Source organism: Amblyomma mixtum, chromosome 1, assembly GCF_055824585.1.
Source record: "Amblyomma mixtum isolate Tamu chromosome 1, ASM5582458v1, whole genome shotgun sequence".
In the NCBI taxonomy this organism is placed as follows: domain Eukaryota; kingdom Metazoa; phylum Arthropoda; class Arachnida; order Ixodida; family Ixodidae; genus Amblyomma; species Amblyomma mixtum.
This window is the reverse complement of record NC_143012.1, coordinates 310,937,980-310,957,912: the sequence shown is the minus strand read 5'-3', so window position 1 is coordinate 310,957,912 and position 19,933 is coordinate 310,937,980. Positions and strand designations below refer to the sequence as shown.

At 47.5% G+C, this 19,933-nt stretch overlaps 1 protein-coding gene across 1 annotated transcript in view; it reads right to left on the bottom strand.

Moving 5' to 3' along the window:
* Shrm (shroom) overlaps nt 1-19,933 on the bottom strand; it is a 444,260-nt gene that overhangs the window by 356,096 nt on the left and 68,231 nt on the right. The window contains exon 2 of the mRNA XM_089566904.1: nt 10,978-11,129. Coding sequence (XP_089423030.1) covers nt 10,978-11,129 — 152 coding nt within the window. The remainder of the gene's footprint in view (nt 1-10,977; nt 11,130-19,933) is intronic.

Below are 19,933 nucleotides of genomic sequence, written 5' to 3'. Positions count from 1 at the left end.
TTGCCTATGTTCTCGACACTGTCTGTGCACATGTAGTCGCCTTCTATACATGCACCCCCTCCTCCCTTGTAATTAATAAACGGCCTTTCATTCTTCGTTCTACGCTGGTTATTGAGTTCAGGACCTCCCTTCGACCCACCTCTTAGTCTATATTACACGACACGGGGCCCTAGTTCTTGTTCTCACTCTCCGCCATTTCAATCCTTCATCTCGTCCATCACTGCGTGACTTCGCTTTACAACGAGTGTGAGACAGCTACCCAGCCTTTCCTGTCGTCATAACCCCCCCCCCCCCCCTCCTTTTCCTCCTCATTTGAGCATTCAACCCCCTTCACTCCAGTTCACTTCAGTTTACTTAATTTCACTTCACTTCTACTGTATTACCTTAAAGGCACCCAGGTGATCTGCTGGCGACAGATGCAACCTCCTCGTCAGCGTCGGAACGTTGTGACGTAGAGCACAGCTAGTGTGCAAGACGATATCAAAAGTAGCCAGTTCTGACGCGGCAGCGACTAATGCTCTAATCACACCTATACAAATACTGCGAGGGGACCACGTGAGGTGGTCACGAAGAGGAGAAATCACTCAGACAAACGTAAACGTTGGCAGGTGCAAACGTAAACGTTGTGCAGTGAAGTACTCCCGACTCATTGCCCTGCTCTGGTACGAGAAAGGCAGTTATTAGTATTTAACCAACTATCCCGTGCAGTACGTGGCTTTAGGAGGTTCGTCTGCACACGAGTATGCAGTTGTATCAATTTTTTTCAAGTAGTAAGGTTTGGTTTAATCTGATCTGAAAGCTTTATACAGCATGCACACTCCTCACCTCCCTTTCCTATTCTCACTTGAATTATGCGACCACAGATGAAAAAGAGAACTTCTTACTATGATGTCTGCCCAATTAAGATAATATTGAGGCCTGAAATATTTATAACGTTCACCAGACAGTCGCCGTAAGAAGACGCAAGTAAATGTTAGTCGACCATTGAGCCGTTAACGTGAATGTTCTCGAGCGTTGTGTGAGGGTGAAAGCTTACTGTATGCGATAATTGCGAATTCGAGCCTGACATAGCGACGAATAAAAGAAGTAGAGGTCTGTGAATGGTACCTCTTCGAAACCGAGCAGAATAAGAATAGGTTATCTTCGCTACCAAATCGGATACGATTAGCGTAACTAAAAGCCGAATCGAATACTGATAGAACCTAATCGAATGCGAAAAGAATATTTTTAAGAATATTCGCTACGTGAGCGAACTTTACAAAACAAGCAATCGTGCGAAACACCGAAGCGCGTGCTCAGGTGCTGCGGTACGGTGCTGTATAAGTCGTGGAGTTACAGCTACAGCGCTTAAAAGACGCAAGACTGGTCTCTACTAAAAGGTCGTAATACGAAGGGAGGATATCAGCTCTATGGCCGCCAAGTTGTACGGTTGAACCTCATTATAACTAAACAGAAGGGGCCAGGCAATTGCTTCGTTATAGCAGTAGCTTCGCTATAGCCCGTGTCGACCAAGCTTCCAAGGGGAATCGCCATTTCTTCGTTATATCCATTATTTCGTTATACCGAGGTTCGACTGTACATGCAGCAAAATTACCGTTTGCGAATGATAAAAGGGGATAAACTCGAGCCCTGGGTGCTTAAGACGAGCGAGAGATATGACGCATGGCCTCCGAGATCTGTCATAGGGTTAGCTGAACTTGCCTGACTGTTGTCCCGTTGTCCAATCTTAAGAGGCCACGTACGATCATTATGAACGCCGTCACGCCAATGGCTCGCGAGGCGGCGCTGAACGCTTCATTCCGCGCATAGCCATCGCGGCGGCATGGTATACGTGGCGTCAGTGCGGGCCCTGTTTTTGGAACAGTCGTAGAAGAAAAATACGAGGGTGGATGGGGGGCTTGTTCCAGCTTTGTGCCAATTATTCGAAACATACTCGAAAACTGGAAAACATTCGCGTCGTTTCGAATAATTTTACATCGAGGAATCGATTAGGAAGATATTCGATTTGATATTCGAAATTTTCGAATATCGCAGACCCCTATCAATACGCTCCGGGCTACACAATGCAGAAAATTGGCAAACTGCGACCACAAATGGGGCAACAGTACACTTTTAATGCCTGTTGGAGTACAAAAATAAGTACAGTACATAGGGCGCGCACCGAGTTACTTTTCTCATCAAGGGAGTACCCCAGCCAGGCGCTCGGCTCTCTCAAAGGTGAAACACCTGGGAAACGAGGCAGCTAATTAATTAAAGGGAAACTGCATAGGTTTTAGAAATCAACGAGCTTAAGGGGGTCGAATGTGTGAAACTTGCACGTAAAGCATGCGATGCTTTTTGGGCTAGCACTTGAAATAGTGCAGTAATCGCCGATTAAAATCCCGACGCCCTTCAAGCTTCTCCGACGCGCACAACGCCAAGTGGAGGGCGCATGATGAAGTCACCGAAGGTATCGGTACATTTCCAACGCACAAACGCCTGCTTTGAAGGAAAAAAAACCAACGTCACCGAAGGCGAACTCTGTCGAGAGTTGTTTGCAAGCGTCTAAAGCGCCAGGGCAGGGTGTGGCGGACGACAGAGGTAATTTGACATCATACCTTCCGTGACGTCACGCGAAGTTTTCTGCACTCCTCCGGTGCATTGAGAAGAAGCGCAAAATTCAATCGTGGATTACGTCACTATTTTAAATGCTAGTGCAAAAACATTTGGCATGCTTTACCTACAGCCTACATAGATTTGAATCCTTGAATATCAAGAAATTCTCAAAAAAGTGCTGCAGCTGCCCTTTAATAGTTGGACCGTTTGTCGTAGGCCCGGCAGGGAAGCTTTTGCAGACGGAGTGAAAAGGTATAAGACGATGACGTGAAGTACGATGCCAATTAAAATGACATGCTTCGAAGATTAGTGCGTCAAAAGCTCCTTCAAATGCAGTTCATCACAAGTTTTAGTCCTTTTTCTGGTACAGAATATATTCTTAACTTTTGCCACACCAAAGGTATAAGTGAAGCCATGCACCACAACTTCCGGTTAAACGAAAATCCTTTACCGCACGTCGCTATATATATTGAGTCTAAAGCTATAGCACTTGCCTTCCACGTTTTGCTAGGGGTTACAACTGTTCCCTATTACGTCCTAGTGGCACGTATATATTCGCTATGTGAAGTAAAATTTTCAATCGCGGAAGGAATGTCAATGTATTGGAATTGCAGCATTCAGAATGCGATGGATCGCCCGATTGCGAATGCTGCCCTTACGCCACCAGGATGTATCTTCCGTCGTTTGCATTCCGGCATCTGTTCCGCAAACATCAACAAAAACAGACAGCGGCGACAACTTCTGCGATACGCTGCGGAAGCACGCTCTACTCGATCAATTCACATCACGTACTCGATCCCTTATCTTTCTCGCATCAGTGGAGAACATCAGCAAACTTCTTTATCGTGGCTCTCCATTCTCTTCTCCGAGCCACTTTCCCTTTCCCGTCCAGAAGTCACCACCACAACTTCGCAGGACGTGAACGCGGCGAACTGGACGGTCGAGTGCGCAAGGTTCGTCCGTGCGACGATCCTTCCCCGCAAACTCGACGCGGAATCCCGCATAGAGGCCCGCGAATGCGTATTTTCCGGTTCCTCGACGGCTGGTTCGGCCGGGCGAAACAGCCATCCTTAATAAACAAAAAATAAAACTGACACGAACTCCCACTTTTTCTTTCCATATGCGTTCGCGTGTTATTCCAATCTGTTCGCCTTTGGGAGACGATACCGCGCGCGCGCGCTAAATAAAAAAGAAATGCAGAAGACCGCAAAAAAAAAAAAAAAAAAGGCGAAACGGACACGAACGGAGCGAAACAGACCAGCGCGGCAACGAAGCAGGGGCGTCCGAGAAAGGGCGCGAAAAGGGAGCCGATCCGGAGCGACAGCCGCAGCTGCGGCGGGGCCATGACCTTCGGCCGAAAAGCGAAAAAAAGGGCCGCCGCCGCACGGAGCAGCAGGCACGACGACACTTGCCGCGCCACCGGAACGGCCGGCAGCGGCGGCAGCGCCGAGGGTTTAACGACCCGCCGCCAGGTCTTGTGTGCGCTGCGGAGGCAGCAGTGCGCCGCCGACCACAGCAGTGCAGCCGGGTGCCCGCTCGCCCGCCCAGCAGCAGCAGCCTGTGTCGCCGAACACGTGCGCCAGGGGTCCTCGCTGGCTGCTGCGGACTCCCGTGGTGCACGCCGATTGAGAGCGCGCAGGGTTTCTGTCCTTTCTCTCTTATTTCATTGCGGAGCGTGCTATGCTTCCCTGGCATTCATGACTAATAGGTTTTTACGCGAAGGAACAATATTGCGGGCTATGAGGTGCCTCGCCTTAGTGTAGGACAGAGAATTGGATTAGTTCCGACCACCTGAGGGTCTCTGACGTGCACCAAAGCCTCAGCGTACGACGGCAGGTTAATTCATCTACACCATCATCATCATCGTCATCATCATCACAGTCACCAAAAGGATCGTATGCTACAGTGTACCAGAATAGGTTGGTTTGGTTTTTTGGTTTATTGGGGTTTAACGTCCCAAAGCGACTAAGGCTATGAGAGACGCCGTAGTGGAGGGCTCCGGAAATTTCGACCACCTGGGGTTCTTTAACGTGCACTGACATCGCACAGTACACGGGCCTCAAGAATTACGCCTCCATCGAAATTCAGAGTGTACGAGAATACTCCAGTACACTATTTTGGTTGCTCTGCCCGCACCCGTCACTTCCGTCCTGTCTCTCTTGGCGTCTGTCTCCAAATCAGTAATTAAATTGTTTTTATTGATTAGCTAAGTACGCACTGGCGGTCCTTCGAGGACAAAGATTTCAGCGAAAACAGCCTATACGCAATAAAAAAGGGAGTGTTTTGAAACCAGCATGATGCAGCAAAAAAAATTTGTTAGACGCTACACAAGTGTCCCAGTGGAGTCAACGGGAAAAGCGAGCATTTAAAACAATCTTTGGTGGCTGCATTTGCCCTAACAATTTAGGAGTGGCACTCTGCTCTACAATTTGAATTTTAAAGATTTACTTTTCTGTCTTTACCTCTGTGCGGCCCTGACGATACGAAAGCTTGGTGTTCCTCACCCACAGGATGACGGCAACTAGGTTTTGCGCCATACACGCCCTTAGCCCTCTTTCTCGCACAGACACCAGTTTCAGTGTGCAGTCTGGCCTCCGAACTAGATAGCGAACGTTGCGCCGAGAGCGAGGAAGAAAAAAACAGCCCGAGAGATGCTGAATAGTGCATGTGTCTAGCTTTTCTTGCATGCGGATGGAATGGATAAATCGATGCAATTCAACGCATTTTTTGTCCTCTAGCGGTTCAGCCGTCTTACTCTCACGCTGGAAGCGTCCAAGGTTGTTCTTTATGAAGCCGGAATATTCCCGAGTCATTGATGTACACTACCCCGGTCGGTGTGTGCGCCCAATGCAATGCTGCAGTTTCGAGGCGAATCAGTGATTTTCAGCACACTTTCTGGTGCGTATGTTAATGCAAAATGCTTTATGCCCCCCCCCCCCCCCCCCCCCCCCCCCCCCTTACGTATATATACTGAGTTCTGAGTAGTTTGAACAGCTGGCATACTTGTCCTGAAATAATGTATGTATGCACACGTGCTATCAGGAACAAATTAACCACGAGCAAGACAGTTGAAATACGAGTAGCAAAATGAAAAGATCTTAGCCTGGGGAAGGTCAATACTAGCGCAGGTTAATCTGAATTACCCAGGATGAAGACTGTTCTTTAGAAATGTTAAGCAACCTCGCTTGTAATTCTTGTCCAGGAGCTAATATGCTTGTGTTCTTGCTGGCATTTAGATTTTTTCTTGTTTTATTCTTTGCTGATAGCAGATTACGTTGCTGATAGCAGATTACGTTGCGTACAAAGTTCCAATAAACTCCTCTTAAGCGATCGCTTAAAGATCGCAGGAATATGAAGGTACAGTCTTATGTCACTAGGTACTCTAAGTAAGCATCGACGGCTTCAACTGTGCAGTTGTCCAATGCACGGTGCGTTTTCCAGGTTCAGAAATTCAGCGAAAAGAGAAAAGGTGAAGTCTGCTTGACGGCCACCCCAAAGATCGCGGGCCTCCTGAAGTGTCTTTCCAAAGCTTGCTTATACAATAATGAACAGTGATACTGTTCCCAATTTCAAACGTTTTCTTTCTGCTAGCAGTATTCTTTCACTTGCCTCTCTCGGCATTAATCGCAACTTCGCGTTTTTCTTTTTTTCATTTCTCGCATTTTCTTATTTCACGGTCTTTACTCTGTGATGAGCCATAAGCTCTTGGCACCACCAACAATGCAGACTTCTCCATGAAAATAAAAATTAGACACATGCAATCATATTTATCAGAAAAAAATAAAAGAAAGGGAAGACATCGGTTGTCATATCCAACTTGCTCTTCAAAGAGCTAAAAGAAAGCAACGGACGACTGCAGTTCCGGTGTCTTTCAAGAAGCTCTTGGCAGTACTGAAGGCCTGTCTCCTCTGACATGGCGTGTAAAAGCGAAGAGTTTAGCACTTCCTGGACGGACGGACAACAGGGCCCCACCACTTGCAGCAGTTGACTCCGCGGGCGTTACGCCTGAAGATGACATAGCGTGAAGCTACCTCAGCGGGCGCAGAGCGCGAACTGATTGAGCAGGGCGTTCGTCGAACAACGAATGGGAATTCATCAGCCCGGAAGGCCTCCATTCGAAGACAACACAGCAACGCGTTGATCGCTATAGAAAATTTCTTCTTCAAAGAAACGGGTGGAAATACGGGACGCATATGCTCCTGGAGAGCAAGACTGCTGTCTTACGACGAGGTTAAATGTTTCATGTATGTTTCTAACCTAAGGCAAAACAATAACTAGTGACAACTGCGAATAGATTGTCAAAGAAAGAAACGAACTAAAAGAAACATCGTCAAAGCCCGCGTAATATACTTCAGAGTGCATCGTTACTGGGGCAAAGCGGAGCGTAATAAAAATTGTAAATTGTAAATTGGTTTCTGAGGAAAGGAAATGGGCAGTATCTGTCTCGCATATATCGGCGGACACCTCAACCGCGCCGTAAGGGAAGGGAGGAAGGTGGAAGTTAAAGAAGAAAGAGAGAAAGAGGTGCCGTAGTGGAGGTCTCCGGAATAATTTCTACCACCTGGGGATCTTTAACGTGCACTGACATCGCACAGCACACGGGCGCCTCTTGCGTTTCGCCTCCATCGAAACGCGGCCGCCGCGGTCGGGCTCGAACCCGGGTACTCCGGCTCGGTAGACGAGCGCCTTACCACTGAGCCACCGCGGCGGGTGCGTAATACGCGGTATATATACTTTCGGGCAATCCGGTATTGACAAGTGGTGTTGTTTCTTTATAGGAATCAAGCTACTGATTTAAAAGGCACAAGGGCTTCCATTTACCCAACAAACCTGTCCTTATTTCAAGTCATTGGCGCCGTTGCGCCACGCTTTTTCTAAAGCGCTGTGTGCACTCGAAGCGAACCTGCGATACCAACTCGCATAAGTGACGAAGCGACCACACAGTGGTGACGGTTCGATAGTCGTACCCCATTAATACCACCTCAGTTAATATGAAATCATAGGAACAAGGACAACTTTTCTGGGGACCAAACTTTCTCAGTGCATTTTCGCCTCGTTAATATGAAAACTCGCTGTCCGGACAATAGACATGTAGTGCTACGGGGCGAAAATGCACAGAACCTATTGGAGCTCATGTATTTATGCCGCGTTACTATGGGCAACGATTATAACAGAATCGCGACTTCCTTAGTCTAACGAGATAAATATTATTTTTTTCTGTATTTTGAGCGCTAGACACCAGCCCACACAAGTGCAGATGCCGGAATGGTATACTTATTGATGTGATTTTATGCTTTGCAGTGCTAAGGTGCCCGGTCGTGTCACCGTATCTTTTGCCATACTGCATAAATGTTGATCAATAAATTCGCACTGCAGCTTGCGAAACGTCTAAAGCCGCATTCGGCACCCATCGGCCGACTTAGGATATATTTGTACTAGCAGTTCGTGGTGTGTGAACAGTCTTAGTAGAAGATATGTGACGATATATGCCATGTCTCAAAGACCAGCAGGCGTTTCAAATCGCACCGCATCATTTCAGAGACGATACGTACATACACCGGATAATATGTCAGGAACTCCCATGATTTCGTCAAATTTCTGCTTCACTGCCCCCCACTATGCACTGAAGCAGATATTTTTTTTTTTTTCGTGAATAAGTATTTTCTCCTTGTTTTCTTTCTCGATTCGTTATTACGGACGACTCGCTTTAGGGACAGCTTCACTCGGGTACCAAAGTACCCGTATTAAAGAGGAACGACTGCATTTTCCCGCATGACTATGCTGAAACGCTTGTGACACAAGAAATGTCCATATCGCTTGCGAATCTCTTTCCTGATGGAACACTCTCCTTCAGGAGCGTTGTAACCAATCCTTTGTTCAACAGGGTCCCTGGCAACTCGACAGGCTGTGCTCGATCGAGGAGTCTTAAAGGGGCTATGCAATAAATTAATTGAGATTACGTAAAGCAGACGAGAGATAGGCATTCCATCACTCGTCACCCCAGCACAAGAATTTTTGAGCTAGCATGAATAAGAACGAAGATATAGACGATTAAAAATTACGCTCCTCCTCTCCCCCTCAACTCTTTCTCCCCCTTTCTCTTTTTCTGCTAATGACCCGTGGGAGACAAATTTTTATCAATGCAACCTGCGTCGCAAGTCGAGCTTGGAAACCCATTCACTGAGTTGTCTCAATCTATTAGCTTTAGGTGCCTAATTTATAGCTCTATCGGAATGAATTATCTAAGCAAAATGGATTAAAATGACGCCGAAAGTGATCCTTTTTGCCGAAACGAGAAAATGACGTGTGCCTGCAAGCAAGCTTGTTTTTATTTACATATATAATACGGAGTTCACATAGCAGGGACATCGCCGCTTTTGGCAACATTATTAAATACAGGAAAACAATAAAGTGAACGTCTATTTTTTCGACCACAGTGACTACAAGTTGAAAGGCGCTTCATAAGAAAGAAATTTAATTGTGAATGCACAGTTATGGTCGTCGAACCGCATAAAAGTTTAAACGTAGGAGCATACTTCTGCCTATTTTTAAACATACGAAATGATGCACACCGTAATTCGAACTCCAGTAACAGTGCGCAATGTTGTCGACCATAGCAACAGAGTAAGAAGTGGTTGTTCGTCAAAGCAGGCTTGAATAATAGAGCACGCGTGCAACAAAAGCGATAACATCGTTTTACTCGTACGTTTGTTCATCCCACACGATGATAAGAGAACATTTCCCAAGTAAACTTGCTACATATATCATCCCGTCGAATTCCGGCTCAGCTTGCGGCCGGCACTGCAAACGTTTCCAGCCCGCATAATTCTTGCGCACTCATTATACCATCTCGCCATAAGTCAGCGCCGCTAAACGCTGACGCCCTTTCAACAAGGTGCCGATCGTCTGGAAGACACACACGCAGAGTGGCACACAGCATGAAACACGTGGGAAAGTCGGTCAAGCAGCGCGAGGCAAGAGGTACTCAACGCGCAACACTCCTCTACACGCCGTATGGACGACCATGTCATTCCCAGCGGCGTCCGCGTATGCGGTCCACGGTCTGCACGATGCGAAAACATGGCATCACAAACCTTAACGAGAGCATCTGCGCAGACGAACTTTATTGTGTGCGGTCCGCGAAGATGTACTCTGCCAAGTGGAGGGGTACTCAAGAGCATCCGGGTTCGGTATACAGAGCTTTGCAGAAGACAGTTAGTCAACTTGGCGATTTCATTGAGGCGCGAATGAAGTAGACTCCGACCCTGCGTCCGCCTCACGTACACAGGGCTCTCAAGAGCCACGTGCTCTTTAACGGTTTATTTCAAAACGGTCGGAAACGTGGCCTTTTGCGGGCGTATGGGCGCTGGCGTTCAGGTGCCGCTGATCCAGAATATACGCCTGCGCCTCTGCCGGAACCTGCTCTAACACAGAGAGAGGTCAACACAAACAGTGCGTGAAAAAGGTCATGTAAGGAACGAGTGCAGAAAGCAATAGCAGTCCTTCAGCTTCGAGTCTTAAAGCGATGAATTTTCCTTAACAAGCGGCGACGTGAAATAGAGGTTTCATTCATCACTACCAAACGCTTGCGGGTAAAGTTTTTTACTCGTTGAAGAAATGCTCCTGGCGGAAGCATAGCTACGCAGACGAAGTTCCCCCCCGTGAAAAATAGTTTGGCTGGCGAGGCGCCAAACGGTCTGAGCGACAGCCGAGGAGCTAAAGACCGGGCAGTCGGACGAGGGTGCCAAGCCACAATTGAGACGATGCTCTACACCGGTGGCTATCTTCCTCGAACAAAGAGGGAGCGGAGAAAAGTGTACGGTGCTTAAGGCGCTTACTCGCCCGAGCGAGCGATACGTTCAGCGAACACAAAGGCTACAACGTAACTATAGCGCAAGAGCCGTGGCCAGAGGCTGGCAGCCCGCTCACTCAGTGGCAAACCCGTCAGCGAAAGAGCTTGCACGGGACGCTAAGTGCTCAGTTCCTCTTGCGTAGGAGCGGCGATTCGTCCAACGCCCGATGCAGTTGTCTGAGCAGAGAAGCTGCTCGTAACTATTGGCTGCTGTAGCATGGAAAAGGTGTGAAGGGAAAAAAAAATTTAGTTCGAGTGAACACGGCAAAATTTTTCGCGCAGCCACCGGACACCAACTTGCAGGGCAGTTCCGGTGTGCATCGTACAGCAGACATGTGCTGGAGGAATGCTAAAAATTTATTTTTATAGCACGCCCTGGTCTTGGTTGCTGGCTGTACCACCTCAGTCGGACCATTATCTAAAGTAAGAATGCGGCTTAGAAAAGGCCGAGTCGAGGCATTCGGATTCAGGGAATGTTGTCCCCTGGTGTAAGGCAGCGCGCATTCGTACGCGAGGGTTAGCTGACCCACCTTCTCCAGACCAGTAGCGTGAGAGTGTTGAAGGCGCTGTCCACCAGCTGTCTCGCCTGGTCGGCACGAGAGCAGGGGACCTCGTTCACGCACAGCACCAGGTCGCCCACCCGAATACGGCCTTCGGACTCTGCCTTCCCGCCGGGATCCACCTGCGAGGAGCAAGGACATCGAAGTTAGGTCAGAAGCTTGAGCATTACAGTAATCTCTTCCACCATTTGCATCATCTTTGTGTGCACTGCCATCACGCCGTCAAACACTGCTTCCCATTTCCCCCTTACTTGCTAGTCTTTCAGCGAGCCATACTTTTGGTAAACTCAACAGAGAAGGAGGCCGGAATATTGTTGTTAAAGCCTCTAGCGTCTGACTAGTTAAATTATCTTTCCCTTTCACAGTTATGGGAGACACAGAAAAAGAAATGTGAGACGCCAAAATGTTACACAATGTTACACTTTTATTTTTTAGCAGTGTAGGTCCTTTTTTGGCGAAAAAGCCGCTGTGTGTATGTCCGAGGACTCCAGCCATCCGCATCCGCCTTCTACAGGACCACCCATCCCCTCCACCAGATAGAAACGTCCACCAACCAGAAGCACCCAGCAAATAAAAGCCTCTACAGAAGCCACGACGACATTCGAACTTTCGAAAACGTAACGTGAATGCGACCAAAGTCAAAGCAAAATGTAAAAGCAATACTTCAAACGGAGATTTGTTGCATCACATCGTATGATCACACCATCCGTTTTTATTTTTATTTTTTCAGTAAAGTGACCGCGAATGTGGCATGTGACATGTTTCTCCGACGTGCTTGATGTACGCGTGCTGGCTTGCATTGCGCCTTTGATTCTGCTCGACGTGTGCAACGCGGTGTGTGCGTGGACATGTGCGTCGTCCAGGACACTCCGTGCAACTCATTGTATTATGGCATAGTCCCCTTCCATCAGCATTTTACCTTTCTTCCCTTTCTTTTAGTGAGTAGCACTATATAGGGCCAGGTTTCCGCCGGTCAATCTCTCAGCATTTCCTCTCACTAAAGTTCGCTCGATCTCTTGGTAAAATCATTTTATTCCTTCGTTGTCGTATAAACATGTTTTCTCGAGAGCTCAATTTAATTACAATAGCTATGCACTCCGAGGTGGTGGACATATGTGAAAAACTGCAGAGGCTTATCAAAAGCAAAAAAATAAAAGGCACTCTCTGTTGTCTTAGGAAAGAGACTTCATTTGCCCTGAGTTCCTTTCACTTCCCGCTTCGCTTTCCTTACTTCGCAAATTGCACCTGTTTGCGGGCATTGCACAATAGCCTCACAGTCGGCGTGTGCGTGCCCGAAGAGTGACGTCACAGATGGCACGCGCTAGGCGGCGGGCTTAAATCATGCTCAGAACCGTGGAGGTTGTTTACACTCTTGGGACAGGGCACGACACCGAGTCCATAAACAACCGTTGGTTACAAAGCCCGTTGCCGCATAAATAAGAGTTAGCGAGCCGGAAACAATGGGCGCGTCACCCGCGACACCCGGACGAAATTGTTGGCTGCCGGCCAGAGCTTGACGAAGCTAGACCGTGTCACGGTCAGGGCTGACACGTCTTGAGAAAGAGGAAAAGCGGCGAAGCAGCCTTCGAGACGCCTGACTCGTCATTCCTTAAGGCGAACAATCATTCCTTAAGGCGAACGTTTATAACTGCAGCTCTTTCATTTATTTTTTTTTCTTAATTCAGTGCATCCATTTTCATTTAAGTCGTCCAGCTTCTACCTTGCCACTGCGTTTGATTTAGGCTCCATATTTAATGATTCGGATGCCACATTCACGCATCTAAGAACCATTCGTTTGCCCGGTGTATCAACAACAAAACTTTTCTTGATTCATATTGCAGCGAAGAAGAAGCTGCAATATGAATCAAGAATGTTACCAACTTGCCCAAAAACGTGTAAAACTTTTCTTCAGTGATGCATTACCACTGGAAAATAAAAAGAGGTTTTGGTAAAGACACTAGCAACCATATTTTGTAACGTTTCGCTTTCCTTTTTATCGGTCCTCGGTCATTGGTCGCGGAAATGACGTAGGCCTCGCCCGACGACATTATTGACAGGACCAGAAAAAAGAAACATCACGACATAGTGTCCGAGGTCACAAGTCTACACGTGGTATTGTTTACCAAGAATATCCTCTAAAATTTCAATACAGTTTAGTTGTGGCTCAGCTCTGCAGTTTTATTTACATATATCAATTTCTGCTACCTTTATGAAGCACGGTCACATAGGCGAATCCCGCATAAGTGGAAAGTCGTCTTTATGTCTTCTACACTACGGCGACCAGAAGGCACGAGGGCAATGCCTTTAATGCCTGGCCTGAGACACCGTTTGCAAAATGCAGTGCACGCGATGTCGCTAACGGCGAATTGCAAACACGTCTCACACGCGCGTTGACTCCGTATGCGGCCGCAGTTGATGTTATTCTCTCGTCGTACCAGCCAAATGTACGTGGATTGATACCACTATAGGTTCTGCACCTCTACAACGCGTTTCCAGACGATGATGAGGTGTGCATTTGGTGGATTTTCCCACGGAAATATTACCTGAAAGACTACGAGACATTACTTACGCTTAACACAGGACGCGCAGCTGACGTTGCAGTAAACAGAAAAACAATTGTGAACGTAAACACCCTTGTGCACCGTCACAGATGCCCCAAATGACGTCACAGTGAAAAGCTACAGCCCGATTCAAGAACAACGTAATCATGTGTAGTTTACCAAGGTTTGTTCTTTCCTGCAGCTGAGTCGGACACAATCCCGTTCCAACGCAACAAAGGAGAAAGGAAGCATCGTGCTTTAATGACCTTAATAGGCAAACAGAAACGCCCGGAATTCGCAAAAACGAATTTAATGTCAGTGACCACGCATTCGGTTACCGCAATGGACGCCGATCAAATCTGCGATTCCCAGCCATTTCCTATTTTCTGTTCTCATATACCTCTAGGCGGAGGGTTAGGCTGTATGTTAGATTAGGCACATTCATAATCTACCTTGCGCTCTTCAAAAAAGCGTTAAAATATTTAACCATACGAAAACGTAACGAATGCAGAGTTACGGCGGCAGTAATGATGCAGCCGGAGCACCGCAATAGATGTCGATCCGTTCTCAGATTCGTCTTCATTTCATGATTGTTATTTCTATACCACCGGCGACGGTGTAGGATGCATCTAAAGATAAATGGGGCTTAGATTTTGCATTGAGCTCTTGATAAGAAAGCTTCTAAAGCATTAAAATATTAAAAGTTGCCCAAAAATTGCATGCATGGAAAACCGATTAATAGGGCTTCGCTTGGTCGTAGGTTTCGAATGTTCTCTTCGACTATTCAGTATATACAAATGCGAATTCGGTGGTGGTGAGGTGGTACCCGATTAACTGTTCAACCCACCTCGCGTGTTTATTAGTACCAAAGTACTATTCCGATCGGTAAACCCCGAGCAAGAACTTGCGATGTTTGGGTTTGTACCAGTAGAAACAAATAAATAAAAATCAGAACAACTCAGCTTCGCAGGCCAGTGCGCGAGAGCACTAAATACGCCATCGAGGCAGCCGATCAAGCCTCGTGTTAAAATGCAACACCGTCTCGCGCTGTGCATTGCACATCATCGTCTTCATTGACTTCCATCTGCGGCGCGGACATATCAGATCAGCTTTACCTCGCTCAGTGATTAACATGAGTCTAATATCGTCTCCAGACATGCCGACGACACAGCAAAGCAAATGAGCCAATCAGGCTGACCACATGCATTGGCACGTCTCCTCGGTTTAACTACGTTAAAACCCTGCCATTTTTCAACACATGGGGCGCGTCACCATGCAGGACTCGGCAGCTGTGGCTGGCCGCGGCGTCCACATGCACGCATGCGCGCGCATTCATGCTGCCCGCGAGTGGCGGGAGCCACCACCTTCCGCTTCTGGTGCCGCACGGCGGTGCAACAGAGGCGGCCGGAATGATAGAGCGGTCCGCTCGGCCCGAATCAATCATGCCGCGGGACGTCCGTAATGGCGGAGAAAAACGACGTGACAGGAGCCGCGCCGAGATGGACGGCTTTGTTAAAACCGCGCGCCGCACCGAGTAGGGGATGACATGCGCTCTGTGCGGAAGCAATTCCTGCTGCGCCCAGCACGGACCACGGTCCTCGAGCGGCCTCCGGGAACGGCAGGGGCGCCCTTCAAGTTCATTGCCCTTAATCGGGCCCCGTGAACGGAGCCTTCCTGTAAGCATAGCCAGTAGAGGAATCAAAGGGCGCATGCCGGTACGGGGCACTGTACGCGCGAACAGAGCTCGTCGCGTTCCGCTTGTACGAGGCACACATCCAGCACGGGACCGTTGTGCCAGGGTTGGACATTGTACAGGTTCAGACAAGAGTGAAGGGAACGCGCTGCGTCAGTCTAATTAATTTCGCACGTAAGCCCATAGAAGAACATGAGAGGCGGTGCGTGCGAGTTCGAGAGTGTCTCTGATGCGGTCATGCATTACCAACCAAGCGTGACTTCTGACACGGCGAAGTCTGTACGAATGACTTTCTCCGTGGATGTCCGTTTTCGGCGTAGCCCTTAGCTCGTTGTCAGCCTAGTTAGTATGCAGTGTCGTCAAAGAAAACTCTAGCTTTTTCCTCCTAACCAAAGAAAAGGTTGTTCAGGTGGAACATAGCATATACGGCCATGGGAGCTGACGTTCTCAGAAACGTAGCCCCTTTATCAAAGGTAACCGAGCAACAGGTTTTTGCTTCTCAACCGTATAACGGAGCCTTTACGGCGCCCCTAAATACCGAAATGTGTGAAAATGTGAGGACAAGGGCCCACCTCACTTTACACAGATTCCATATGTGCTTCGCTACGCGGCTAAGAAAGGAACCACCTCTGCCCGGTTACTTTTGGTAAAGACGGCGCCATGAGTGACAACGTGTTCAGCACGCGGACCTCATGCTGGGGCTATAGCTCTCACGGGCGGAGTGCTGCACTCCTATATACGTGGCACACGAGGAAAGCCCCAAGAAGAGCAATTGTAGTTCAAACGGCGGAGTGTGATTTCCACACACGTCTGGACATGTGAAGGCTATCGGCAGCATGTCGACGAAACCATACAAGCTCGCTTTCCTGAGCGCCGGTAGCTCGCTTTCCCGCAAAAACAACCCAGCAGGACAGCTAGACCAAAGGGTGACCTATATGTCGAAGATTTTTTTAGGTTTTCTCTTTCTCCTCGCAAAAACAGGCTGTCATATGGAGCACTTTTATTCCTGTTATCGCATCCAAATTGCTTCAGATATAGACCTTTTTCAGATGCACGCGGCCATCTTTCGACAGCAGCGCCGTCTTGCGTCTGGCCGATTTCTCCGCCATGTTGGCTTGGGCGGCCGCCGCTGCGATACAGGCAGCGAGTACTCGCCGCGCTGTTCAGCCTTATCCGAGTGTTGATTTTTGCATGATTTTGGCCTGTAAAGTGTTGCACTGTATGCACTGTGCAACTGTGAACAAAATGGCCCGTGTTTCGGCGAGCGGCGACGCGGATGTTTCCCTGCAAGTTGTGCCGAAAATCGGCATTGGAGGTGCGCTTCTACGCAAGTGTGCGCAATTTCTTTAACGGCTTTCTGGTATCTATAATGGAGACATTTATTAATGCGAGCACGGAGCTTGCTGAGCGCTTCTATGTTGTAGTTATAATTATAAAATAAAAACCGCTCCCTTCCGAGCTAACAGCAGTGTTGGTGTCAAGCGCTCAAGCGGTCTGATCTGCGTTGCGCCGGTGACACGAACTGATTGAAACTGCGCTCGACCGCGTCTTTCACTACATTTTCCCTCCGCACTGTCCTAAAAAACGGTACTTTCTGTAGTGCTACATGGAGAAGGCAGCGCTGGAGCGCATAAGCGCACAGAATTCTGTTCCGGCTTTTGGCTTTGCATAAATTCCTTGATTACTTCGTACTAACGGTAAAATAACTGGTGAAATGTGCACATGTAGGGTGGTCCACTCTTAGCGTGGACATGCGAGTGTGTGGCAGCGCTCTTCGGAGCACCAGTGCATCCGTCGGCGGCGTGCGTCGAAGCAAAGTGTCGCAGGAACAGAGGAAACTGGATTTGGAGCTTCGCGTCGTCTGACATTTCGCTAAACTCAGAAAAAGAAGTAGTAGAGAGTCGTGGCCTTTGAACGCGATGTAATTTATACACTTGAAACTGGTGCACCTGCTGTGACAGTTATTGAGGAGCATATCTGCTTGGTCAGTCTCGGGTGCGGCCGCTGATTAATGCCGAAAGAGCGAGAAAGCGCGTCCGTGTGGTCGGGTGGGCACTGCGTGTCTGCTGATTGCACGTCCCTAATAGACACATTTTTTTTAAACAATCGGGACTTTGCATTATGGCGTCAGTTGAAGAAAGAATTTGGTCGAAGCATGAGGTGTCACTATGCAAGGTGGACACGCCAAAGCTGCGGCCTTCAGTTTTTTAAGTCCTGCTGGTTTATCGGATATTTACTGCAAGCAAACAGCTGTGGCATTTGCGCAATGCATCATGGCTTTCAAGTACTGTCAAATAGCTATGTTTACAGTGCCGTTGTCTTTATGTAATCAGTCGCCAGTATCGGCAGTTATAACAGAAATGTTTCACGTAACCCGCCGTGCTGCTGCATCATTTACCCAAGTTATTACTTATGTTTTGATTTTGCAAGGGTCACAGACAACACATATCTTAGTGACATCAGCAGTAGGTGCTCGCGTGTAAGGTATGTGTAGCTGAAAAAGCCCGCAACCGCACTGCCGCCGTGGCTCTCTGTGTTCTTCACACTGCTCCGCTTCAAGCCGCCTTCGCTTAATGTAGTTGTTTGAACAGCAGACGACTGCGCAGTGGTTTCCCGAAGACCTCGCTGCAGCTTTAATCGCACATACACCCAAATCGAGCTAATACAGCTAGGCAACCGCATACAGTAAACACGGAGAACCGCAGAGAACGCACGGGACGCACGGACACCGCCTTTCCGAACCAGCCAGAGAGGAGGAAAGCAACATGGCGGTGTTCGGCGCGCTGGGAGCGAGGCTAAAACTGAAAAAGGTCTATAAATCTCGTCAAATTGCAGAGTCGTGAGGAAATGAAACGTGACGCCCGTGGTTTTCGGTATAAATACTCAGCGCTGAGGCAAAGCGCAAATGCCTCGCTGAACGCTCAAGGACATTCTAGATAGTAGCCTACGAACCCTAGAACCTCTACACTGAAATCTTTTTTTGTCGAAAAACTTTCCCGGCTTACCAATACACAGCACCTAAGGAAGCACACTCGGATTATCCACTTTCATTTGCTATACAGAGTTTCTAGTGGTTAGTAGCAGTTCGTGGCACTTACCACCGCGAATAGAAAAGAATGGTAGCTGTTGACTGAGAACGAAAAACATAACAACATTCTGGTTACCGCACTGCGTACAACGGCTCGGTTGATGTCAGCTACGGAGAGAGGACTTCGCACGTTTGGAGCGAAGGCCAACCATTTCAATATCAAAACATCATAAACGAAACCTGCCTGTTTCTGCGTTCCCGCCTGTACTACCGGGCTCAACAGCCCAATATGACATCTGACGTACATTTTGGCGGACTACAGAATTGGGCCGTGTATGATGAGTGCTTCTGACATAGATCGAGGTCATTTGTTCGGTTCTCAGTCCATCATTATGGCGGGAAATTATGAAATGTGAAGACGGTGAATGAAAATTTACTTAAACAGAAATAAAAGCGGAAAGAGGAAGTGAATGAAAATTTACTTAAACAGATATAAAAGTGGAAAGAGGAAGAGGTTGCAGTATGGCAGGAATGCAAATGCATGGAGATTTCCCCGGCGCTACTGGAATTATAGAACAGCGGAGAGTTTAAAAGTTTTCTAAGCTTTGAGTTTAGTAAACTTCGATTCCACCTACCCATACCCTCTCATATGTTCGTGAAAAAATGCAGGTCAGCGAGCACCGATCGTGAGGGGCTGCAGCGATTTCGTGTGGACAGTGGCGAGGTAAGTTCCAAGCACCGCAAGGACTTCAGAAATATAGCAATACTGTGTGTTTTGAAGTAAATAGCGTGTTCTAAATATAAGAGTCAAAGGGTTTATTTTACACAACACTTCGTTGCCTAGAACGACACAAAAAAGCAAACAAAGTTGCCTGGCAAAGTGTTAGCCCCTTTATCGCTCTTCTGCTTTCACTAAGAGCAGTGGGTAATCTTTAAAGCATTAAAAAAACAAAATTCCAGATACATCATGACATAGTGCACGCAGTGCATAAAACGTTCATAAAGCACATATTCACATAACACATGTGAATATAAAACAGAAAATTACACGAAACTAACGTCAAATTAGTCAATACGATTACAATAAGTCGCATGTAACTATACAATATTTAAGACAATGCGCAGGCCTAGAATCAGAGATAGGTCTGAATCAAACTAAGAAGGGAAAATAAAAATTAAAAAAAACATCTGATATATTTGTGTGTATGAAACTAAGCAAGAAAATATTTTGATTCCCTTCTTGCTAAAAACCCGCATAGAAACGGTGCATTCAATTTTTTTCTATAATATCAGGAAATTTTTTCAAAGAGCAGCTATTTGATTATTCAGTTCTGTGCCATGGTTTGTACGTACCTTTTCGTTTTTAGAGATCCCATTTCGTAGCTATGGCTATGATCTTAAAAAAAAAAATGAAAGAACTCCAATATTTTGTGTATGTACAAGCTTTTTCTTTATTTTTTTATTTGCTTAACCTCCCGTCTTCTCAGTGAACCTTGCTGGAACTGAGTGAGTATGCGGACGCATTGCCGTCATTTCCACGCACGCACAGTGTCACGCTTGCACCCACGAGCATCATACATTGTCATACTCATGACGATGATGATGATGACCTCAGTTTCATGGCGCATACCCACGGCGGAGGATTGGTCAGGGTGCATAGCGGAT